Source organism: Plasmodium fragile, assembly GCF_000956335.1.
Source record: "Plasmodium fragile strain nilgiri unplaced genomic scaffold supercont1.13, whole genome shotgun sequence".
Classification (NCBI taxonomy): Eukaryota; Apicomplexa; class Aconoidasida; order Haemosporida; family Plasmodiidae; genus Plasmodium; species Plasmodium fragile.
In genome coordinates, this window is record NW_012192593.1 from 65804 (window position 1) to 90298 (window position 24495).

Here is a 24495-nt window from a genome sequence, read left to right on the forward strand (position 1 = left end):
GTATCGCACTTTTCGGCTACATTTACGTTGTGCGCATGGCGCATTCCTGCTTTCAAAAACACACATCACGTTGTCACAAAAATTATGTTGTCCCTCGAAATTGTTTCACTGTCTACTTTAAACATCCGCGCAAAGTCCCTTCTGAGGAGTCATGGGCCCTTTTCAAAGGTAGCCAAAAAGCCCTGAAAAAGGGAAAGAAGCATATGACAACTGCTAATTAAGTGCGTTACACATTACTCATCCGCAATCGCACAATCGTGCAATGTGATCACTCTTTGCCATTTACATTTATGCAATCGTGCAGCTTGTTAATCCTGTTCGCCAGACAAATTTTCTCCTTCTTCGTTTTTATGTCTTCACAAATGGAGTGTATAAAATCTAGTGATCTTTCCACTTCCCGTTTCTGCGAGGAGGGAAACGTCCACGTCCATGAGTGTATGTGTTATGCGTCACTGCCCGGTTGAGTGTGCACTAAGGGAATGCCATTTACTCTTTTACATATGTTTCTGCCTACATCTTAGTGCCCCCTATCCCCCCCCTGAACGTTCACGCCTAGGTATTCTCTTGTTACACAAAAACTTATCACAGTTTGTGCTTACAAAAAGAAATTTTTTCCGTTCAATTTCCTCAAAATAGCTGTTTTTCTCATTTTTAATTTTTGCAATGATCTCCTTCTGGGTGTTTATGAGAACGTCGGCTGTCTGCAATCGGGGAATGGACTCGCACACGCCCATCCGCATAAACACACGTGCAGATGGACGTGCAGGTATACATGCAGATGGATCCGCAAATGCCACTGCAGGGGCCCACAATCGCGTGATCCCATCTGCATCAGTTGAGCAAACTTGCGGATCTTATCCCGCGCACCCGACTCGCCTTACGTATAACTTCTGCTCAGTGTCTAAAAAGGCCTTCAAAAAAAAATTTAACTTTTCATTTTTCTCCTCCTTTTCCCTTATGCTCTGAGGGAGACGTCAAAAAGGGGGGAAGTCCATTTATTAATTTTATTTCACATCAACTGTGTCATTTTTCACTTTTGTGATCCAGTGTGTACAACGCGTTCACCTCGTTATGTGCCAGCAGGTTGGTCATGCCACTCTCCTTAGAGTCACCAAATTTTCCAATCGAATGTGAAGATGATACCCCGTGTTTCCTAAACGACTCATTCAATTTTTTAATTTTTTCTTTTAATAAATTATTTTCATTGTACAGTTTTTTTATATAATTAGCATTTTTTACCATTTGCTCATTTGCATTATTTTCTTTCTGGTTGGTACTCTCCCTTTTTGATATTTTGCTCTTCAAATTTTCTATCACTTTTAGCTTATCCAAATGATCGTCTTTGTACTTTGAGAGTTGATTCTCCAGCTCAGACACTTCGTTTTTTTTTTCTATTAGCTCATTTTGTAACATCCGTATAGTGTTGTCTCTTTCGCTTATCATATGTTTGCACTCGTCGTTCTGTTTCATCAGATTGTATAGCTTACTGCTCGTGTCTCTCCCTTGTGCTGTGTTTTTCTTTCCTCTTTGCTTTATGCTCACGTTAACAATTTTGCTCAAATTCAAGTAGTACACATTTTTATAGAATTCTTGATCGTGTGTCAACTCGGTGATGAAAAAGGTAAAATAAGTTTTCGTATTTTCAAATATAAGTCTAATGAACAATTCGAAAAGATGCATGTGGAAAATGATGTCCTTTTTTTTATGCTTCCTAAAAGGAGTTATTACCCCTGTGGCTTCTCTTTCTTCCTTGGTGCAACTTTTCTCAGACAGCTCGTCCTCTTTTGGGGTTCCATGCACTGGGGGGGTAGTACTAGTCGCAATAGTAGTAGTAGTACTCCCACGCTGGTGGCACACTTGGGTTGGGCTTTCGCCAATTAGACTTCCTTGCTTATCTTCCGATGGGGTCTCACCCTGTTTTCTTCCAATCGTAATGTCGGCTCTCTTTACACCTCGCACCCATTCTCTATGACTCACAAAATGAACCATTTTCTTCTTCAATTTGAGGGCCCTCTGACACCCCTGCGCGTTATTAAAGGGAAACACAAAACTGGAGTAATCATTAACATCTCTCACCGATTTTAAAATCTTTTTATTGAACAAAAATAGAAGAGACTTCTCATTATTAATGTTGTGGAAAATTTTATCCTTCTGAACATTGCAAAGGGGAAAATTAACTAAGTACACACAACTGTCACCGCCGTCTATTCTAATTATGTATTTAAAAACAAAGCACACATTAGTGATTCCCTTCTTTGACTGAACAAAAAATTTTCTGCACCTCTTTATTATACGTTTAAGGCATATGGCTAATTGTTCCATATTTTTTATGCGCCTTTTTATGGGCAATTCCTTGCAGCATTGGGGATTCCCAAAATTGGGGTTGTCAAAAGATTTTTTTATAAAGCATCTGTGGCAAAAAGGGGGAGTGTTCCTACCCCCTTTCCTTCCACTTGTGCAATTTTTATCCTCACTAAATCTTTTTTTTAGCATATCGATTATTTTACAGTTTTTGTAAGACCATGAAGAAATTGATATTTTCATATCTGTAGGAGGAAAAAAAAATTCATGTATTGTCTTAAAAGGGTGCGTCAAACAGAAGTGGGGAGGGCAAAAATAACCTTCATTTTTGTGAAGCCAATTTGTAAAAGTAAATTCCTTTTTTTTTTTTTTTTTTTTGCAGCTTCACCTTGTTCACTGTTAGTGCTAACAATACAATCGTATATATCCAAAATGAGTCCTTTTTTTTGTTTTAAGCATTCCTCAAAATTGGCGCTTTGAATGTAGTCCTTCCGTCTTCTCTTCCTGTAACAACATGGGTCATGGCAACCTTTGTGCGATTCCTTCTTCTTCTTTACTTCTCCGTCCGATTCTGTTACTTCACATTTTTCGCTATTAACACCACTGGGCGCTTCCTCCTTTTCCAACACATTTCCGCTGTCTACAAATGGTAACCTTTGGAGTTTTTTTTTTTCTCTCTGCTTGGTATAAAGGCATTGTGATGCGCTCCTTTACGTAGTACCATGTGTATACACGCATAAATGGCGACCAGCGCAGTATAGCAACGCTTATACATCTGATTACCCCTTAGGTATCTCCTATACAAGTGTCCATAGAAAAAGACATTTTTCTCCCTCTTCTTCGTGTCTACCCCTTGGAAAAATTAAAGCCGAACAGTGCAAATGAAGAGTCACGTAGAGAGGGGGGATGAAAAAAAGTTACTTATGGTCCCTGCACATATAAAGACATAGCTCTATGAAAAAAAAATAGTCGACTAAAGGAGGAACTTTAAAAAGAGCAGTTGCCTGCATGATAGCAGTCCGCTCTTGAAGGATACTCCAAAAATACATATATATGCTGTACGTGTGACTCACTTTTGTACACCTCCAGTTGGGTACCTATTTATATTTACCAACGTGAACACGTTTTATTCATCATCACAAAATAGTAGCCTTACCTGCATTTATAATCGTCGTGCTCTGGCCATTTTTCACATTACGGAGTATTCTTTTCAGAAGTATTTTATAAGTACCCGAATTTTTAGCACAACAACTTTTTCGACGTACATATTGGTGCGAAACATTTTGAGATGAATTTTCAGCCCTATGTTCATCCGTAACATCGCCACGTTGAACAATAGCTTTATCGAGCTGTCTTCTTTCAAGCTGCTCCCCCTTATTCACCCCTTTGTGTTTATCCTTGGTCTTATTTAGCATGTAACATATGTTCCATTTCTTTTTTACTAAATTCTTTTTCGTTTTACAATTGTGCAAAACGTACTTGACCACTACCCCCCTTTTGAATTTTCTTCTCGTCGGGATCAGTCGCTTTACGACATGTTTCTTAACCTTTGCTTCTTTCTCTGTTTTGCAAATGTATAAAAAAATGTCTATTTTGTGGCCCATGTTTTTTTTTTTTTCCTATACCCTTGGGTGCATTCTTCAAGGTTGTGTTTATTCGGTTAATTGGATCGAAGGGGGAAGAAAATAAAATGTATAGACGCTACAAAAGGAGGGTTCAGAAATGTGATAAAAAAAAAAGGTTCCAAAATTTTACTAAACAGTATAAATTTTGCACATAATTGGGGTGACACTCCATAGTGTTTGCCTAACGCTGTGCCATCTGCCTAATCACGCATGAGGCGAATAAGTGCAATAGGCGCCTTAGGCGTACATATGCATAAAAGCCCATATAAGTATATGCTGTGTTCCCCCTGTGGTGACTAAAGCGTCATATGCCTTCATTGCGGCACCGAACAAGCAAAACTAAAAACGAGAAAGAGCTCACAAACGGGGAAATAAACCAATTTTCTTTCTACAAACAATCACATTCGCATACGCATACGGTTCACTGTGCACGTAATTTTTCCCCTTGCTGGAACTGCCCGAATGTACCTACGGCATTTGCGCCTCTGCACATCCCTTCCGATTCCTCAGCGCACAATTATTTTTCTCCCACTTTTTATATGTCCCAATTTTTCGACCTCCTTTGGACCGACAAGTAGACAAATAAATTATTTACAAATGTTACGTGGATAATGTCATATAATGCTTAATAGAGTTAGTAAAAGGGACAAAAAAAAAAAAAAAAAAAAAAAAAAAAAAGACTCGCGCATTACTCAGCGTAGTTAGAGAGTAATAAATGCCCTTCATTTTATGCCAAAAATTTCACCCATGAATAACCTCTCCTCATCATTATAGTAAGACAAAAAAGCAAACACGTCATTTTTCTTTTTATCAACTATTTCTTTCAAACAAATATTCCTATTATGTAACGAAAAAACAAATTTGTAAAAGGGCTTTGCTTCAAAATTGTTCAACAAAAGTAACCCCCTTTTCTTCAGGCACTCAAAAAAATGCTGGTTTTCAAAATTGTATTTATAAAAAATGTAACACAGAGATGACAACGTCAATGTGTCTTCCACTCTGTTCAAATTTGACAAAATTTTCTGATAAAAAATGTCACATATCCTGCTGTCATTTAATTCTAAATTGTGAAAACAAGTAAGGATGTTGTTCATGTCTCGTATGTTCAGTTCGTACATAACATTTGGTAAATAATTCATCATCTTTTTAAAAAAATCGTTATAGTTATTTTTTTTTAATCTCGCGCTTAAAATGTTTAATATAATCACAAAGGAAATTCCGTTCATCTCTGGAATTTGGCCCTCAATATGTTTCACGCTCGACACGTAAACCCCTACAAGGGAGGAAGCGAAACGAAATTACGTAACATAAAATTAAGTGAAATGAGAACGGACAATGATGCAGCAATTACACACACACGGGAAAAGCCTACTTAGCATCACCAACATGGTAAGTACATACGTATATTCACTTTCTCCGCGCGACGCTCACCTGTGTCCTTGTTGTACAAATGAAAGGACTGAAGAATTAGAGAAAAATCGTTAGGGCGAAGCAGGTGCAGACTTTTTTTAACCCGCATGCTGTATATCTGCCAAAAGGACAATGTCTTCACCATTTTGGGGTTCCTACCCTTCGAAGGGGCATCTTGTACAACATCAGAATTGCTGTACATTAAGTGCTTATTATCCGCAGCACTGTCAGGGCCCACATGCACATCATCCTCTAACTCTCTCGCCTTCTTCTCCTCGTTACTTATATATCCTTTTATTTTCAAATTTACATACCCCTCGTTACTGTTATCACCTGATGAGGAGATGCCTTTTATAAGTTCCACTGCTGTGTCCCTTAACTTGTTAACGTCCCCAAAGAGTAAAACATTTTCATACTTATGATTTATTTTTTTTAAAACAAAATATTTATCCTTAAAGGCGCTGTCACTACTTCCGCTGTAAATTGGCATACACAGCCGTCTTCCGACTCCTCCACCCAATCGCTGCCCACTAAACCGGATCATGCTTCTACAGTCCAAGGGGGCGATATATGGGTGACTCTCAAAAAAGGGTAAATACACATGGGTGGTGAAACACTTGGCGAACAGGTGATGGTCTATTCAAGCCGCATACTTACACAATTGATATTTTAATCACCCCCCATTTTGCTTTAACACCTACATGCTTGTCCTTGTAGAGGTGCTAAGTGACTGCTTCAGATGTGTACACGTAATGTAAACACCCGTTTTGCCTAATGGCTCATATAATTTTTGAGGGTCTGTTTCTCCCACAAAAGAGGGGAAACACATTTACGATAGCATAAACGCGCAGATCTTCTTCCCCACGGCAGTTTTCCCAGTTCACCAATTCGCAGCGAAAGGGAAAATATATATTCCTTACATAAAGGTACATAAACCAAGTGTGGCGAAACACTTGAAGCGTCAAAACAGGAGGCAAAAGGAGGTGAGTATTTAAGGGTAACTAAAAGGGATGAGCTATAATTGCACATGTGCGAATGTACGTACCAACCGTGCATTTTTTTAATCAAGCGACACTGCTAAATTGTTGCACTCACAAAAAAGCAGCACCAAAAATTATGTACCCGAAAGAACAAATTAAAAGAAGGAAGAGATCTAACATGTGCGACGTGAGCCAATGAAATGATGAAGGACTAAACAGGTGGACCAAACGGCGGGGCAACAGATATATAAAACAAATACTGAATGGAACCCCACATGTCACACCCCAGGGGGAGAAGTAAACCGCAAGAATGAAGGAACGCCTTGCCTTCTCCAATTAGGCCAAAAGTAAAACGGAAAAGTTGCAGAAAAAGAAGAAAGCAAAGGAAAAATGTTACTACGCTGCTAATTGCTAATGCTCACGCAAACGGCACAAAAGCATAAAATGACTAATAAAAGAACCCAAAAGCAGTGGCCCCCCAAAAAAACAAACTATCACATAAATATAACCTAACTAAACGTCCTACCCGGCCTTACACATGAACGAATTTTCCCCACCCATGTAGCGCAAAAAAAAAAAAAAAAAAAGGAAACAGAAAAGCACATTGATGTGGTAGCAAAATGGAAAATACACCAAACTGTAACCCCTATTCCATTTTAAACGTAGAACCAAATTGCAACATAGACACTGCCAAGAGGCAATTCAAAAAGTTGGCTATAATTTACCACCCGGATAAGCTGAAGTATCACATAAATAGGGAAAGCAAGGGGGTGGTCGAGGGGAATGCAGAAAATAGGACTGATGCAAACATTGCTGTAGGAATTACCCCAAAAAGGGAACAAAGCGAAGGGAATAAAAGAGCGGACAAAAATATTGCCAAAAAAGACAATGTCGACTTCGTGACCCTGGTTTGGGCATATGAACAAATTTTAAGAGACATCCAAAATGGGAGCAAATCCGAAAAGTACGAAAACGCCCTGAGCATCAAAAAGGTGGACCTACAATATATTAACGAGGAGAAGGCGTACATTTATTTTTGCCGGTGTGGGGACTTTTTTCTCTTTTCGGAAAATTTATATTGTGAATATTACGTCATCTATGCATGCCAGAGTTGTTCCTGCTCAGTTTATCTAACTCCCTAATCAGTTCACACATACTAGAGGGCACCATGTTTCATCTGAATAATATGAACACACTTAAATGGTGAAATGAAATGGCGTCATCCAAAATGCGCAACATGGGAGGAAGAATGCCCCTACTGTTATCATAATTTGGGATCCCCTCCCGTTTGATGTATATCCAAGAAGGAAATTATTTTATTTAACCCTTCATCCTTTTTTTGTAGATTAGCCTTTGCTACTCCGCACTGTTTACATGGCCAAAGCTGAATATAGCCAAAGCGGGGACCAACGTATGCGCCCCCTTTTTTTAATCTTTTAACGATTTATGCTCGCTTATTACACCTAATGGTAGCTCGTTTGACATGGTGGGGACATATTTATTTTTAATTTCATCCTATCCCTAGCCATGCCATGTCGTCCATTTTTTTTTTTTTTTTTTGTCCATTTTTGAGCATACATCGGTAATTACGATGATTCGTTACACATTTGCAATTTTTAACCTTTTTTTAAAAGTCTAATTTAAAAAAAAAAAAAAAAAAAAAAAAAAAAAAGACAAATATTCACATGTAATTTTTAATTAATAATTCTAGTCGACGCTTAAATTCTGTGCAATTTCTGTGGAAGCCTTCGTTACAATAGTGTGGGCTTCGTACCTGCGCCAAAAAGAGAGAAAGGGGTAAAAAAAAATGGGCATAAGACGGACATTATATACAAAACACATATGCGAGGAATTCGACTTAATTTGAAATAATTCCGCCCTTGCTCTTTTAACGTTGTCGCGTAATGCCCGTAGCGGCATGCACATATATATATACCCATGACAAAAAACTGCACTTACATTCGGTCCATGCATTTGGCTAAACAGATTTGCTCATTCTTCCCCATTTGCTCAGAAAATTTCTGACCGAAGCATTTCTCGAAACATGTTTTTCGCACTTGCTAAAAGGCGTTAAAAAAAAAAAAAGGGGCGCATTAAAAAAATATATATTTTCTTCGTGACAATACACATGGAAAAGAATAAAAGACAAACTTGGCATATTATACACGCTTCTCCAAATTGGATGAGCAACAAACAAAAAATGCAATCTAATGTGTGTGTGGGCAAATAAAGAATTACATTGTTCAGTATCTGATATATCATCATCCCCAGGGCGTTTTGCGCATCTTCCATGCTCCGCTGGCTGTCCATTTTTCGTCCTAGTTTTGGCTTTAAAAATGCTTGATATGGAGAGGAAATAAAAAACAAAAAATACTTTTCTTAAGGCGAAAAAATATGCCCTAAATAAAGAAGCTTTAAAGAGGGTTAAAAAATATATTCTTTAAAGTAGCGTTTTTCTTCATTATGCTTTCGAGGTGGCATGCTTCGGGAAACATTTCAAATGGTAAATGTTTTTTCTGCAAAAATGTGAAGCTTAAGAGGGCCGTGTAATCTTTCTCCCCAGGGCAGGTAACAAATAAGCTTCTCCAGTAGAACTAAATTTAATCTTCAAAGAAGGCAAACATGTTTTCGCATAAAAGGAGGAACAAACTGGAACATCAAAATACTACTTGCAGAAAAAGCCAAATCGTACAAACTGGGTTATACGGCTATGTACCAACCGGGCCAAGGTACATTACACATAGGTATGTTCGCCAATAAAGTGTTCGATTTGTTCGGCTATTTACCTCGTATGATGTAAACAAAAAAAAAAATTAATAAAAAGGCAATCACATGAAAATAAACAAAACGGCAACTACAAATATTACAGCAAAAAGAGGCTCATAAAAAAAAAAAGAAAAAGTGTCACCAACAGGGGCATAAATAATATAAATAAGAACACCTCATTAAGGAGACGAAAACTAAAAAAAGAAAATGGTAAGGCGCATAAATGTGGCACAGACATATCACACGTTAGCGACGAGTAATATTGCAAATGGCAATCTGAATAGAGCTTAAGAGGTAAAATAAAAAAAGAATAAACGAAAAGGTGTATTCCAGAATTGTGACATTCATGTTTATTTATGCTCGTTTGTTTTCATTTTGTTTTTTTTCCCTGTGTAAGGTTTAATCTTTGTGCAGTTTTTTACTATTTTTTTTTTTTTTTTATCCTCCTTTGTTATTTCCCCATTGGTGCTAAGTGTTATGTTCAGAGGCCAAACTGTGAATATTTTTACCGCAAATGGGTAAGCAAAATACTCATAGTTTGGGACATTTGGCCATTTCTGGCGCGTTCACACGTGGATACTTAGCATATTTGAAGAGACACCAACATGTAAATGTATCATAAACTTTTATGTGTTCATTTATTTACATTTTTCCGCCCATATTGCAAAATGACGTCGATGTTTCAAATTTGCAAGATTGTTGTGTAACCACATTTTTTTTTTTTTTTTTTTTTTTGTGTGTGTGTTGGTGTCATTTAATTTCCTCATCCCCCGAATTACATGTCACAAGAAATATCGTGAATTTATTAAAAAAGTAAATAATGCAAAGTAAATGTAAAAATAAAATATACAGCTTAGCAAGAAATGTGTATATATTTCTTTATGTAATGATTCACTTGAATTCTCTTCACCTCTTGGGCGTTTCGACAGTTGTAAGTTTGTCCATGTGGCCACACATGTATATACGTACACGCATTATGTATATATGTGCTTCCTCCTAGAGAGCGATCTATGAGCGCGACGATTGGAAGGCCGGTCTAGAATAACCCAATGTAGCGCAAATAAAGCCCAGATATAACGAAACCCATTTAACCCCCTTTCTCTTTTTTTGTAGATCCACAAAAAAGATGAAAACAGAATAAACATTCAAAAGTCTTTTTACAGTATGAAAGGAAAAGAGAGAAAGTGAATTGTAGCAGAAAAAAAAAAAAAAAATACCAAGTGTAAACACAAATGGCTTATCCATATATCCACTTTTTTTTTTCTTTTCACCTCCACCTTCAACAGTCAAGCCGATATTGAAAAGAAGTGGTATATTTAAAAGCAGCACATTGAATAAAAAGTTACATGGGACAAACTTTTGCCTGTTCACGAAAAAAAGACATAAGGAAGCGTTAGCCGTAAGTAAAAATTCCTCCCCTTGTATAACGTTACACATTGTGGGGGCATGTGTCGCAATGTAGATTATTCTTCCAAGTGGTGAATTTACCAACTAGTGCATTTTTTTTTATCTCATGGACATGATGTGAGCTGTTTGCAAATAAGTTTATCCCTTCTTCTTGTGCCCACTTCTATACAGCTCCGAAAATACCGAATGACTGGACCCTCGACAGCTAGGAGGCACCACGGATTAGATGGCAGAAAGAGAATAAACAAGGTCACCATGCTGCCACACAAAGAAATAAAGCTCCCCGTAAGGAGGTAACGAAAGCACAAATTATAACAAAAAAAAAAAATTCGCAAAAACGCTCACTTTAAATAACTTCAATATAAAGTGATTCAAAGACTCATTCGAGTTTTTCCCCCATTTTTTTTTCCCCTTTTCCTGCCTCCTAAATTGCCCTTTTTCAAACACAAAGATGCATGATATTAGGAAAAATGGACAACTGGAATGCGCGTAAAATATCCAAGTCAGGTATCAAAACGCACAGAAAGCAGAGAGTAAATTTACTAAGGAAGAGAATTTACTTCGAAGAAGAAGATCGATTTGTAAAACTAAGAGTCAGTGCAAGAGGATTGAAGACTATAAAAAAATATGGCTTGGGTTACTGCTGTAAAAAATTTAACTTAGACTTAAGCAAGAAGAAATATGATGCTGGTCGTTCCCCCAGACGCAAGAAAAAAAAAACTGACGAATTCACATCCGCACAAAATGACTCTTTAAATCAGAGAGCACCCCAGGTGCATGAAGATGCGAATGAAATTTTGAAAAATCTCAATCTAGATAAAAAGAGTACGTAACAAATTGTAACCACAAATTTTGTTCCCTAGATCGAATCCGTAGAAATAGGTATTCCGTAAGAGCCAACGGAAAGTTAATGGCCCCCTTTTTCAGAACAAAAAAATAACAACAAATAGGCGCAGAGAGGGAAAGGAATTTTGTAAACAGAAGGGAATACCTAATCGAGCCTCATTTGATGAATCAGTTTAAGCGTCAATCACAAAAATGTGCCTACCAAAATGGACAATAATTGAATTCAAAATTGCGGCTTTTTGGGGTAAGCATGAAAATGGTTTATACGAGCGAATTAATATAATTTGAATGCGGGGGATGCACACATGGGTACTTAACTCATATGTGCGTTTTACTGGGAAGGGCAAAAAGACACTGATACATTTGCACTACCCACTGAAAAAAGAAGAAAAAAAAAAAACAAAAAGTGCTGTGGCCACAATTATATTAACAAGCAACATTAAAAAGGGGAAGACAAACAGATATCACGACCCACTTGCAGTCATTTTTACTGAAATCAAGAAATCCTATTTGGTATCAAAAAAACAAAAATTATTAACTGGAGTGTGTGTACCAATCGGCATGTACATACATATGTACACTACAGTACACATATTTCCTTGTGTATGTGTGGCCAAGATCAAACGCCCTACCCCCTACACCTCTAGGTCACCCTCTGCCCGAGCTGGCCTGGTCTATACCACTGGTCCTCAGTCTTCCTTAAAGCGCTACACAAATAAACCTTTACAGGTACCTGCAAGATTTCCCGAACTTGCTTTATCATATTTTTCACGTGCATCTTCTCATCTAAACTCATATTATTTTTTGTCAGTGCAAATAATGATGAGCCACTTCCACTCATCGTTACAGCATCGAAAATGTTTTGATTAAGCAAAAAGTCCTTCAAACATTTCAACTTTTTAAGTAAAAAAAACGCAGGAAGTTCCAAGTCGTTTATAAAACTATTCATTGGAGTTGTCCCGTCCAGTGGCACGAACCGACTCAAATAACTGCGCTCCGCTTCTTCCACGTGCTTGACCATATTATACCTGTCCGCGTTTACTAGGAACTGTTTCAACAAACTCACAGGGTTATACTGCACTATCTGGTTATAATCAACATTTTCATAGACCAGCCTAGAGGACAGTCCTTCGTTGATTTGAAAAATATATATTCTGCGCCCCGAAATTGTTGCCTCGGCATCACTTAAATCGATGACATCATTGCCCTTGCCAGTACAGTAGGCAAAACCGGAGCTGCTGAAAAAGGATATGTCGCTGCCTATTCTTTTTAAAAATTCGTTCCCTAACTGATTTGTTTTTAAATATTTGTAGTAATATTTTTCCAAGAAATAAAAAAGGGTAGCTCCATTAGACGACCCTCCACCTATTCCACTAAAAATGGGAATGCGCTTCACCACATGAATTAAAAATTTCACATCGTCCCGTATATTTAGTTCTTCCCTGTATCGTCTCAACACCTTTGCAATTATGTTATCGTCATTTAGTGGATAATGCTTGTAAGAATACCTAGTGTCTTCGTCTCTCCGTCCTGAGTTCATGTCCTCATTTTCTTGCTCCTGCTCGTACTCTTCATCCTTCTTTATGGTTAAGAAATCGCCAGACTGGCATGGAAATAGCAGCTCTGTTAACTTCCTTTGGTCTTCCTTACTCAAAGCAGTTATAAAAATATCATCGCCTAAATTTATCGAATGCATCAAAGTTGATAATTCATTATGGGTCTCCTTTCTTTCTTTTAGTCTTAAAAATAAATTAACTTTTGCTGGGGAAAAAAATTTGAAGTCGTACCACTTGCTTCGGTTCAGTTGGCGAATTATTAATTTCATTTTTTTATTGCTCACAACATTTCCCCTTTGGAATACATCTTCATTATATTGGACACTACTTCTACCAGATTGGACGTTCGTTATCTGCCTTTTCTTACTGCACTTCCCACGCTTGCACAATTTGGCAGACGTCCATAACCTCCTTAAAGCATATTTATCACTATCGACATTGTTACATGGAGTGGAAAGAAAGAAATGCAAACATGCTCCTTTCAACTTGTGATACCTTTTTCTCACACATTGGCTTTGATCAGTGGAAACATTTTTGGAGTCTACAATTGTATGAAGCAAATACACACATACAAGTAGTAGGACCCCCTTCACATTGAAACAAAGTTTCATATTTCAGTACGTTCCAGAGGTAGAGTACTCTCCATGCAAGGCGCGTTACTTCCCTCTTCTTTGCCAATGCAAAAAAGAAAAACTTATTAAGCTCCTATACGTTCGAACACACTCGTAGGAATTTTTTTGTCACTATGCCTTACTGGCATTGGGGGTCCCCTTCCTACGCTCATCATGATGTGCTCACATGTGCAAGCATATAGAGCCTGTACATTCATATGTTTATTTATTTATATATTTTTTTTTTTTCGAAAATATTTCAAAAATGGTCTCGTTAACACCTTTTAATTTTTCAATTTTTCGATGTCACTTCGCTGACATCGGCAAGGGGGGCTACCTTTATCGATTCAATATTGCACATAGGTATTCTTTTGTAAGCGCCATACAGAGATATTTTTTTTTTTTTTACTCACATATGTGTACGATCATAACCTAGTGAACACCTGTGGAAATGCCTAAGGAACATGGCTGATAACGATTATTAGCTTTTCCTGTGATGAACAACGCCAATTCTATGTTGAATTTTGGAATGTCATATACGCGTGTGCTAAGTGTAACAGTTTTTATCGTTAAGCGGTGACTTTTTCACTTTAAAGGTGGAACTGTCATCACTTTTGGGGGAGTAACTTTTTTAATTTTTCCTAGAATTGGGATCATACGAACGTCTAAATAGCTTCCAATTTTTCCCCTTTAGAATCGAAAATGACTTAAATAATGCCACCTTACAGGATACATCAAAATGAGAACAAAAGGGGGCAGCTCATTCTGTTACACGTATGGAATTTTCTATTGCATTTTTTCGTGAAATGGCTACATTTTAGCATGCCCCTATTGCTTTTCCATTGTGAAGCATCAAATATGCTTGGTCCTTTGGGCATAAATGCTGTTGCGCCATTTTTGTGGGGGAGTACCTACACATGGTGTGTACACCCAGGCAGGGCAAACTACGGGAGCTCTAGTCTACATTAGTTCGAAAGCGCTTCAAATATACACCCTGCGCGTGCGTGTGTGCGTCCTTTTATGCTCTCGTGTGTATTATAATGTGTATTCTCGTTTGCACACTCGTTTGTCCCCTTTTTTTTTTTAAATAATTTGTGTGCTTTTAAGAAAAAAAAACGTTTGTGTCTTTTTCCCGCATTCGTAAAGGTATGCAAAACGGTACACTATTTTTTTTTTTTTTTTTTTGTTTTTTTCATCACGGGGTTTTAACTTAAGCGCGCGTGAAAAACTTTTGTCCATGTGAAAATCGCTTCTTAATTATATGCTTGACCTCTTGCAAAATAAAAAAAAATTACAATTTAATGTTTGCATCCCCGCAAATATGGGCATGCGTGGCGTACCTTTCATTGTCAATTTTACCTGGCTTCTGTTTTTCAACACTCTGGCTTTCTTCTAAACAACCATACAAATACAAAGCAAACTCAAGCGCACTGCATGTATTTAAACATACATTTTGCGTCTGTCAATTTACATCCACACGTGTATCTCCCCACTGCCACGAAATGGGCACAGGGGGTAACACACTGGCACTGTTGTTCCCTTTTCGCAAGTGACACATATGTTATGCCACTGAAAGGGAAAATAAAACAAAGTCCGCCATCCCTCGATACTCTAAATGGCACTTACAACTTGGGTGTACCTTAGTAGCATCACAAGTCAACAATGTTAAAAAAAGTGTTCCACGTTTTGAGAGAGTTCGACGGTTTAAAATGAAAGAGTTTGCAATTTGAACATGTTTGACCTTCGAATATATTTGCTGTTTGAAATTGTTTCACATTTCCCCCCTCTTTTTAAACCGCCCCAGTGTGACCCTGCTACCATTTGAAATGCATCATCACCCCAGACAGTTGCATGATGAACAACGCAGGGTCTCACAACCACATGCGCATTAAACTGCCATGCTGACATTTTGAATTCCTCCCCAATTATGAACAATTTTGGGAAGGTGTGAAATATGACTGAGTGCCTTTTTTTTTTTCCCCCCCTTGAGGAGGCACTCATACAAACCGCTACACATATGTACGTATGCGTGTATATATGTGGCCTTATTAACTCTGTACATCTTTTTTTTTCTTTCTTTTATAGCTCCCCTTTTTGAGTCTATTAACATGTTTATATGTTACCCACACGTACAATTCATTCTTTCCAGTTTTAATTAACCAATCCATTCGTTTTTACCACCCTGCGCACATCTGTATACACCTATTCTGTTCCGTACAAACACAAAATGAAAGCCCCCAATTATACTTCCCCAAATTTGAGCAACATAAAGGAGGAGGAAAAGATAAGCAGAGACAAGAACGGCGCCAAATTGAACGATGCAAAAAAAAAGGAACAAAAAATGATTAACACCGTGGTGCAAATGGGAAAAGAGGACACAAACACAAAACACACAAAAATAAAAAAGATAAACATAGATGCAATAACAAAAGGTAAAGGGAACTCCATAGACAATACCAAAATAGAAGAAAATATAAAAAATATTGAAAAATCCATAAATAAATTAGAAGAAATAGAAAAAAAAATCATCCATGATATTAACGAATGTAACAAGTACATCGAATTTTATGAAAAAGCAAAGACCCTTTTAGACTCCACAGATTTTGATAGTGATGTAGGGAGGGAAACAGAAATTGAAGAAATTAAAAAAATACTTAAAAGGTGTTCACAAAATGTAGACGGAGAAGGTATATTTCTAACGGGCCCTAGCGGCCAGGGAAAAACATACAGCATATTTTACATCATTAAAGAGATAGAAAAAGAGAAGGAGAAGGAAAAGGACCAGAATGTGGAGGACAAAAAGAAGAAGATGAAGAAGAATGAAAATACACCCATACAAAATTATAAAAATATCGACGCCTCCTATTTTTATGTTTCTTGTTCGAATAGCCAAAAACCATATGATATCTTTGTAGACATCCTACAACAGATAATAAAAAAGGACAAAAAGTCCATTCTCAGTGACGTCAAGCAACAGTACCATATAAATGGCCTGGAGGAAGTGAAGAAGGTGTTCATTAATTATACAAGCAAATTAAACAATTTAAAAATCGTCATTGTGGACGAATTAGATTTTATTGCAACGAAAAATGTACGAGTTGAATTAAAGACAAAAAATGTCAACAGAAACTTCAATGAAGACGTAGTCAAAAATCTATTCGAGTGCGTACAAATTGCAAACAGTAAAATAATTCTCATCGGAATTGCCAACAGCTTGGATCTGATAAAAGACTACAAGCACATGAAAATTAACCAAATTATTTACAAACCATACAATGAAAAGCAGTTTATGAACATAGTTCGAAATAAGTTAAACACTTTGGAGGATGAATTTGTCACCAAAATTTTCAAAGGGGTGTCCCTAAATATACACGTTCGGCAAATATCTAACCGAAACGGGGACATCAGATCGTGCTTCGATGCCATCTTGAGAGTTTTTTCAGATAAAAAATCCGACCTAGATGAGAGAAAAAAAAATCTAACCAAATTGAAAGAAGAAGTTATGATGAATAAAATATTCAGTATGCAGGAAAGGAGAAACCTCTTTCTGCTTCTAGAAGATCAGGAAGAGGATGACTCGACGGACGCCTTGAACGGGGAAGAAAGCGAATACACCGAAAGTGAACAACCCGACGTAGAGACACACAAAAGAGGCAAACGAAAGGCGATAAAAGGAAAGGAACACCAGGAAAACGGAACATACTGCCACACCAGCCATACACACAAAATAATTAAAAAGCAAAAAGTACAATCAAAAAATACCTCCAATTTCAATTATCAATCCGGTTCCCACCACTCAGAGGACAACTTTTTCCTGGAGCACAATGTAACCCCTCTGCCAAACCTTCGCCACTTTGAACTAGCCAACAAATTCAACGATAAATCAAAAAATCTAAAATTCACAGATCAGAAAAATGAATTTTCCATCGGATATGAAACGCTCAAAAAGGAAGTCATCAAAATACAAAACAACAACGAAACGTTAAGTGAAATTTTGATAACAAAAAACTTCAACGCAAATGATAATGCCTCCTTTTACAACTTCAGTCAGTGTACACCTGAACGATGCTATGAAAGCCCCTTTAAGGTGCTATATAAAAATGACATAGATAGCGAAATCCCACATTTTAAAGATAAAAAGGAAGTACTACAAAATATAGACGTGGACAAATTACAATCGTTTGATGTGATTGTTGATAATCAAATAAAAAGCATCGAAAAAAAGTACCACGATTTTGTTGACACAGCAAAGGATAACACTGTAATGATTTCAGACATAAAAAAAATTACGGACAAAATACCATTAGAGGAACATAAGGATATACTTTTTAAAATTAAGAGTCTACCTTTAATTCAAAAATTTTACCTCTACGCTTCATGCAATGTTGTGAATGATACACATTTAAATTCAGACGATGAGGAAGAAGACTGTGAAGGGAAAAAGAAGCAGAATCCAAACCAGTTCATCGAAATTACCTATGCTGATATACAACGAGGCTTTAGAAGCCTCTGCAGTAACCTGTCGGAGACCTCCTACATAAGGGACATTCTTGAGGGAAACACTATTGACCAGGCCATCGAACATTTTGAAGAACTTGGCATTCTAACTAATTGTAAAAAGAACCAAAAAATTAAAGAAAGAAAAAGTGTCGTAAAAGTCCCTAAAGGGTTAACTCCCAGATTTGCAAACATGAAAAACAACAAAAATTTTTCGTCGCATAATAAGATGAACACTGTCTACTACTTCAACCTCCCCGTGTGTGTAATTAAGCAGACGCTAAAGGAAATTTCTTCCATACTGTCGAGCTGTGACCGGAATTCCCAGTTCTGACAATTGCAAGCAATTGTGGTGCGCGCGTACGAAGAGGCCGCAGCGGAGTGCTTTCCCCTAAGAAGTACATAGCGTAACAGCAAAGGTAGTTTTCTCCCTTTTTTGACCACGCAGATTAAACAGATTAAACACTACATGTGTACATGACCAAATGGGCACTTCACTTGTTCGCAATTTTTGGTTAATGCACCCAAGCGGAACTTCCACGCTGTACCTGTCTATGGGTCACGCCAGCTGGGTTGCGCTGCAAGAGGGACAATCTTCTCTCGCGAAATGGAACCAGCACACACAGACAAACCTGTACATGTGCAAAGGCGAAGTTTATGGATTCCCTCCTCAGCTATAACTTCCATCCGTCGATAGTATATCTTATGCAAAAAAGAAGATTTAATTTTATTGGTTCCCTTTTTTTTTATTTTTTTTTTCTGTTACTTTGACGAACTACATGGCATGATTATTTTTTTCGTTTTTTAATTTTTTTATTATCACTTTGCTAAATATGGTAAAGTACACATCACAGATGATGAATGTTTATTTTTTTCATCAACGGGTGGACGAAGCAATTTAGAGAGTAAATCCGAAATAATTGCACACAGTTTGAACTATATATACACATTGTGTGTTGTTTCCATTTTTTTTACATTTTCCGTGCACCCTTAAATTATATTTTGAAATCTATTCAATCGATTGACATTTTGCTCAATTGATTGCATGAAAAGGAAAAATCATCATTACAACTTTTTTTGTTTTTACGAAGCATTTATTTGTTTATTTATGTATTTTTTATTTTTTTTTTTTTTGGTTACGAACGTGATTTTTACATTTATGAATGTCCAAGTGTGAAATTAATCCGAATAAAATTTTGCACATTTTATGGAATGTTAAACGTCACCATGTTTAAAAGAAAAATTAATTTTATCAAATTAAAATCCTCAATGAATGCACTGTTTGGTGCGCTACGAATGTATGAATAATGTATATACATGTGTGTATTTTTCCTTTTCCTTTTTTTTTTTTTTTTTTATTTGTTAGACTTTTTCTGTGTTCATTTATAAAGCATTTCTGCATTTGGGTGAACATAATCGCGTTTGTTGCAAATACTTGACAGCAATTTTTCTTCTTTTCCTTTTACACCTCTTCTTTTTTTTTTTTTTATACACTTTTTTCTTCCTTTCACAGCTTTTTTTTTTATATTGGAAAAAAATCTCCAACCTGGCCGCACACACACATATATGTACGTATAGCATAATGAGGCAAATTTTCGGCAACATCCCGTTTTATTATATATTTTTTATAAATTTATCCCTTTTCCAACATCATGTAATAACAAACGGCGAAATTACTAATATTCAGAATGGTTATTTAAGAAATGGATGGGGAGGGCAGGGGAAGTTGACCACACATAACAATGATAATAATGATGATGGCGATAATCATGGCAATGATGGTAATGGTGATGGGGCAAATGGACAAACGGAAGGAACAAATGTAGAAGAAGGAACACCCGTACCGACGGCAGCATCACCAGTAGGAGCAACAGTACAGGTAGTAGAGGAAAGTGGAATTATTCAAGGTACACCGAGTGTAGGTCATACAACAGGTGCCCCCGACGCTCCCGGGAATAAGGGCGAAGAAGAAAGCACAGGGACCAAAGGGGAGCCCGATTTCTGGGGACAGTGGGACCCGGATCCTCAATCCTGGAATCCGTGGAGCAGTGAAACTGGATCCGGAGGTAACGGACAGCATGCTGGTAGGTATATGTGCCGTGATGAGAATATGATACAGGAAAGAACAAAAAAGTACAGGCAATACCTAATACTAGACAACAAGGTGCATCATAACATATACCACAATTGAAATAGGTGCAAGAGGGAAAAAAAAAAAAAAATTCCTTGAGAGAATTAGGGGGGAGGGGTAGACACACACTCTGTGTATGTGTTGTGCGCGCGAGAGAGAGAATCTTTTCCCGGGTGGCAAGTTCCCCTTCTTCCCCCGTTCGTCTGCTACCACGCCGTCCTCCTGCCATCCGACGCCTGGCTCCATGCCCGTGGCACCAATGGTGCCGATCGTGTGGTCAATCACCCTGAACTAAATTCCTGTTTATTATTCCGTTCCTTTCTGTTTATAGGTAAAGGTGATTCAAAGGTTACACAAAGTACGCACCAGGACGGATCAGGGGTGAAACCGGGGCAGGACCAAGTGCCAGCTTCATCTGCAGTACAACCAGAGGCAGAACCAGCCGAATCAGAGACCACACCCACATCTCCTGAAGCCACGACACAATCAACACGAACACGAGGGGAGGGTAACACCAGTGCCACGAACGCTGACGAATCCAGGGACGCCGTCGTCGATGGCGTCATCGATGGCGGCAACGATGACCCCCCTCCTCTCAATCCACCCAAACCAAAACCGAACCCGAACCCAAATCAATCGGGTAGTAGTGGCAGTTTCAGTGATGCCGATTTGGCGGATGGAGTGTCTGGTGGGGAAGGCAAGGGAGGTGCCGAAGTTGGTGGTGGTGGCGAACGAGGAGGTTCCTCTGGACCCGGATCTACTGGTCAACAAAACCCTGGTTCCTCCGGTATCGGCTCTACTAACCCGGGGGCACCTGCCACTCGTTTAACCATAAAGGATGAGTGGGACACAGAATTGGATAAAATCCCTTTATGGGGAATAGGATCCGTAACAACACCCTCCGCTACCACAAACGACGTGTCGAAATCATCCGTTAAAACACCCTCCGAACCGACGACGACGCAGCAAAGTACATTAGAACCGTTGGACATGTCTAAAGAGCCATCTGACAATTTTATCGATAAAAATGAAGAGGTGGTACAGGAAGTCGAATATCTGGAAAGTGAAGAAAACGATCCTGAAGAAGAAGACTCAACACCATCAGACGTTGCAGAAGGACATGAAGGAGAGTTGGAACAACAGTTGGACGAAGATGAAGAGGAGGAAGAGGAGGAGGAAGAAGAAGAAGAAATTGAAGAACAGCAAGAACAGCAAGAACAGCAAGAACAACAAGAACAAGAAAAAAAGGAAGAAGAGGAACCAAAAAATGAAGAGGAAACAGAACAGCCACAGGCACAGCAAGGTGATGAGAGCTCAAAAGAAAGTGGCACACCCGAAACACAAAAAAGCGAAGAAGTGTTAGATGACAAAGGGGCTCATAAATTACTTGGAGGGGAGCATAACACTGCTAACAAAACCAATAAAGTAGAAAAGGCCTTCCTCAAAAAGGTGATTGATGAGATCCAAGATGATACTATGCACGACTTAAAGCAAGACGTGGGTCATTATTTTAAAGGTAAACAATCATCGTGAAGGGGAAAAGTTACCTATCGTGAGTGATACATTGTAAATACCTCAGTGCTACAATCAGGTTGTGACAGATGATGATATTTCCAATGGATTACATAAAATTTATATATGTAACTAACATGTTTAACAGCAAGACAATTATTACTATTTGAAGAGTATACCATTTTTTTTTTTTTTTTTTATCTTAAACTATACACCGATTTGAAGATAATTTGTGTTACCCTTTTAAGCCTCATCGAGAATTTATTTAAATTCTGTATCTTCTGAATGGTGACACATTTAGTGTGCAATGTTATGTAAGAATTTGGTTACCTGTTGGGAGAATACGCTGAAGAGGTCAGCTGTTTACAGGGTTACACACCCTTAGCAATGATTGAGGCATGTTATTATGCATTGGTTTCTTTGCTCTTAATTTTACATGAGTTTATTTTGAAAGGGAGAACTTTTGCAGTCTTCTATTTTCCGCGCCGTGATTGGTGAACATTTGGTCTCCCTTTTTTTTTTTTTTTTTTTTTTTTTTGTTATGCCAGCAGTTGCAATAAAATGTATACACAGCGCAGGGTGATAACTAACACTCTTTAATTTGAACTCATAACAAATGAACAACACAGTTATTTTGTGGAAGCTTTGCAAGCTACGTTGCATCACATCAGCATTATTATTTGCAAAGTATAACTTCAATTTTGTAGCTTTATGAAGGAAAAACATTTTCCACAATTGAATGGTCCAGTTGATTGGCTACTACATTTCCAAACTGTGTTAAACGCTTTGGTGAGATAATAAAAGGTGTGCTAATTTCCCCTCTAAAAAGAGCAGCTCGTATTATTGAGCGCTTTCCACTACAAACGTTTATCTTCCCCCATGTGCATTCCAAAGTTGGTAAATGCGAACAGGTCCAAAAAGAGAGCACCATTTTGTGGAGCAAATATGTGTAGAGAAAAAGTCAACACATTGTACTTCCCCATATGAGTGAGTACAAATTATATCGCATTAAATATGTTCTTCCTCCTCTATAGATATTTTATACGCCTGTTCCTTGGCCCTTCTGGCCCCTTTCCAGAGGTATACTAATTTTTAAACATAATCGGGTAAAACAGGAGAACGTTTTATGTATTTTGTCAGAGCCATATTGACCAATTTGCCATTACACCAGTGATTTAAATTGGGGAGAATAATTTTTGCACTTTTCTTTTTTTACACTCCGTACACTATAACATGGGACAACTGTTTTTTTCGGAATTGTCCAAAATGAAGAGGCACTTTCGTGGCACACCCTTTTTCATTTTGTACATTCCACTGTAAAATGGCACCTGTGTTTAATGGAAAAAAAAATTAGCGGAACAGAATTCCGCTTCAGTTAAACAGTGCATGCTCCTTTTTTTTCGTTTTGCCCGCGTTATTCTCCAATGACGTAAAATGAACTGTGCGCTATAAACACAATAAATGACTTACACTTTGTGCAAAATTAAAAATGGCAAAAAAAAACAAAAAATTTAATCACGCATAAAAGGACAGTAATTTCACAGGCGACTCGTATTTTTTGTTCTTCTTAAAAGATGAATATGCATTATTTTTTAGCAGATTAGTTCTGCGCAGTTATCTTTCACCCCTTTTTGCACCTATGTACAGTTTTGACATGAGTACATTTTGCTAACTGAAAGGTAGTGTATCATATTAATTATTTTTTTTTTTGTTGTTTTCCCCTTCATTTTAGCTTTTTAATTTGAAATATACTTAAGCCATCTCGAAAACAAAAAAAAAAAAAAATGTAAAAGGAGCATACGGTTTAAATTGTTTTTAAAACTACATAATTATTTTACACCCCTTTTGATCATCTTTGAAATGTTACAATGTCTCCTGCGCAAAAAATGAAGTACAATTTGAAAATTACCCTTTACATCATTTTTGTATTTTGGTATGTGCACGTCGAAGATCATCAGAAGTGTGCGACTGTAAATGCTAAAACTCCCAACTTAAGAAAAGGATGGTCAATAACAAATGGAACCTTACACAATGGGGGAAATAATATGAATGGAAAATATACTGATTATCTGAATGACACAATTCAAGGGAATTCCGAAATAGGTGCAACAGAGGAAGAATTATCCCAACAATCTGAAGCAGAACCACTAGATATGGAAAAACAGGAAAAAAACGATTCCTTCGCCTATGGACAAGATACTAACGATAAGGACACAGATGCAGAAAGAGCTAGTACTTCTTCCAGTGGACAATCCCCCAGTCCTGTCGTCCATCAACCCGATATCAGCCATACTCCTGTTGGTGTTCAGGATGCTTCTGTCAGTCCCGTTTCCTCCAGTCCCGACGTTACTGCTGTTGACGGTGATGCCGATCCCAGGAGTCCTCCCACAGAAGAACATCCCGTTGCCGGTTCCACTCAATCCCAAATTCCTACTGCTGAAAGCGTAGAACATGGTCATGGCCCCTCCGTACACGTTGACACCGAGTCTGGTGTTCGAACGGTCAAAACCGACAAGGATCAGAGTGCTCATTCCAAGGGAACAGAGAGTACCGAACAAAATAATGAGAACAAAGAGAATACTACCCCTAAGGATAGTGTTGATAAAGTAATAGAAGAAGTTAGTAATACACTACAGGATACACGTAACACAGGTAAGTTTGATCTGGGTGATGCTGTCGCCAATAGTAGGAAAGATGATCTCTCTACACCCAGTACACCTGAACCTAAACCTAATCCAAACCCAGATGCAGCAGTTTGCTCAGGAAGTTCCAGTGACATAAATCCCTATGGAGTTTGTTTACCAGGCATCACACATAGTGGGTGTACTGAATGGGGTAGTGAGTCCTCTAGCG

The 24495-nt window shown here is 37.9% G+C and overlaps 9 protein-coding genes across 9 annotated transcripts in view; 5 read left to right on the forward strand and 4 right to left on the reverse strand.

Annotated features, from left to right (window-relative positions):
- Positions 1-268: 268 nt before the first annotated feature.
- AK88_01478 (uncharacterized protein) lies at positions 269-3905 on the reverse strand (the record flags this gene model as incomplete). The annotated part of the gene is made up of 7 exons (XM_012479113.1): positions 269-403; positions 600-701; positions 882-962; positions 1066-2546; positions 2690-2941; positions 3085-3153; positions 3458-3905. The coding sequence occupies 7 exons, from the start codon at positions 3903-3905 to the stop codon at positions 269-271; spliced, it is 2568 nt and encodes an 855-aa protein (XP_012334536.1).
- A 743-nt stretch (positions 3906-4648) lies between these two features.
- AK88_01479 (uncharacterized protein) lies at positions 4649-5880 on the reverse strand (the record flags this gene model as incomplete). Its single annotated transcript, XM_012479114.1, has 2 exons — positions 4649-5199; positions 5358-5880. The coding sequence occupies 2 exons, from the start codon at positions 5878-5880 to the stop codon at positions 4649-4651; spliced, it is 1074 nt and encodes a 357-aa protein (XP_012334537.1).
- Positions 5881-6936: 1056 nt separating this feature from the next.
- Positions 6937-7458, forward strand: AK88_01480 (uncharacterized protein; the record flags this gene model as incomplete). Its single annotated transcript, XM_012479115.1, has 1 exon — positions 6937-7458. The coding sequence occupies one exon, from the start codon at positions 6937-6939 to the stop codon at positions 7456-7458; it is 522 nt and encodes a 173-aa protein (XP_012334538.1).
- Positions 7459-8023: 565 nt separating this feature from the next.
- AK88_01481 (uncharacterized protein) lies at positions 8024-8626 on the reverse strand (the record flags this gene model as incomplete). The annotated part of the gene is made up of 3 exons (XM_012479116.1): positions 8024-8090; positions 8276-8376; positions 8555-8626. 3 exons carry the CDS (start codon positions 8624-8626, stop codon positions 8024-8026), a joined length of 240 nt encoding a protein of 79 aa, XP_012334539.1.
- Positions 8627-9902: 1276 nt separating this feature from the next.
- Positions 9903-11322, forward strand: AK88_01482 (ribosomal protein L28; the record flags this gene model as incomplete). The annotated part of the gene is made up of 5 exons (XM_012479117.1): positions 9903-10013; positions 10196-10244; positions 10369-10481; positions 10661-10782; positions 10941-11322. The coding sequence occupies 5 exons, from the start codon at positions 9903-9905 to the stop codon at positions 11320-11322; spliced, it is 777 nt and encodes a 258-aa protein (XP_012334540.1).
- A 656-nt stretch (positions 11323-11978) lies between these two features.
- Positions 11979-13502, reverse strand: AK88_01483 (uncharacterized protein; the record flags this gene model as incomplete). The annotated part of the gene is made up of 1 exon (XM_012479118.1): positions 11979-13502. One exon carries the CDS (start codon positions 13500-13502, stop codon positions 11979-11981), a length of 1524 nt encoding a protein of 507 aa, XP_012334541.1.
- A 2227-nt stretch (positions 13503-15729) lies between these two features.
- On the forward strand, positions 15730-18333 carry AK88_01484 (uncharacterized protein; the record flags this gene model as incomplete). The annotated part of the gene is made up of 1 exon (XM_012479119.1): positions 15730-18333. The coding sequence occupies one exon, from the start codon at positions 15730-15732 to the stop codon at positions 18331-18333; it is 2604 nt and encodes an 867-aa protein (XP_012334542.1).
- A 1248-nt stretch (positions 18334-19581) lies between these two features.
- Positions 19582-21663, forward strand: AK88_01485 (uncharacterized protein; the record flags this gene model as incomplete). Its single annotated transcript, XM_012479120.1, has 2 exons — positions 19582-20083; positions 20462-21663. 2 exons carry the CDS (start codon positions 19582-19584, stop codon positions 21661-21663), a joined length of 1704 nt encoding a protein of 567 aa, XP_012334543.1.
- Positions 21664-23528: 1865 nt separating this feature from the next.
- AK88_01486 (uncharacterized protein) overlaps positions 23529-24495 on the forward strand; it is a gene marked incomplete at both ends in the record, with an annotated part of 6510 nt that continues 5543 nt past the window's right edge. The window contains one exon of the mRNA XM_012479121.1: positions 23529-24477. Coding sequence (XP_012334544.1) covers positions 23529-24477 — 949 coding nt within the window. The remainder of the gene's footprint in view (positions 24478-24495) is intronic.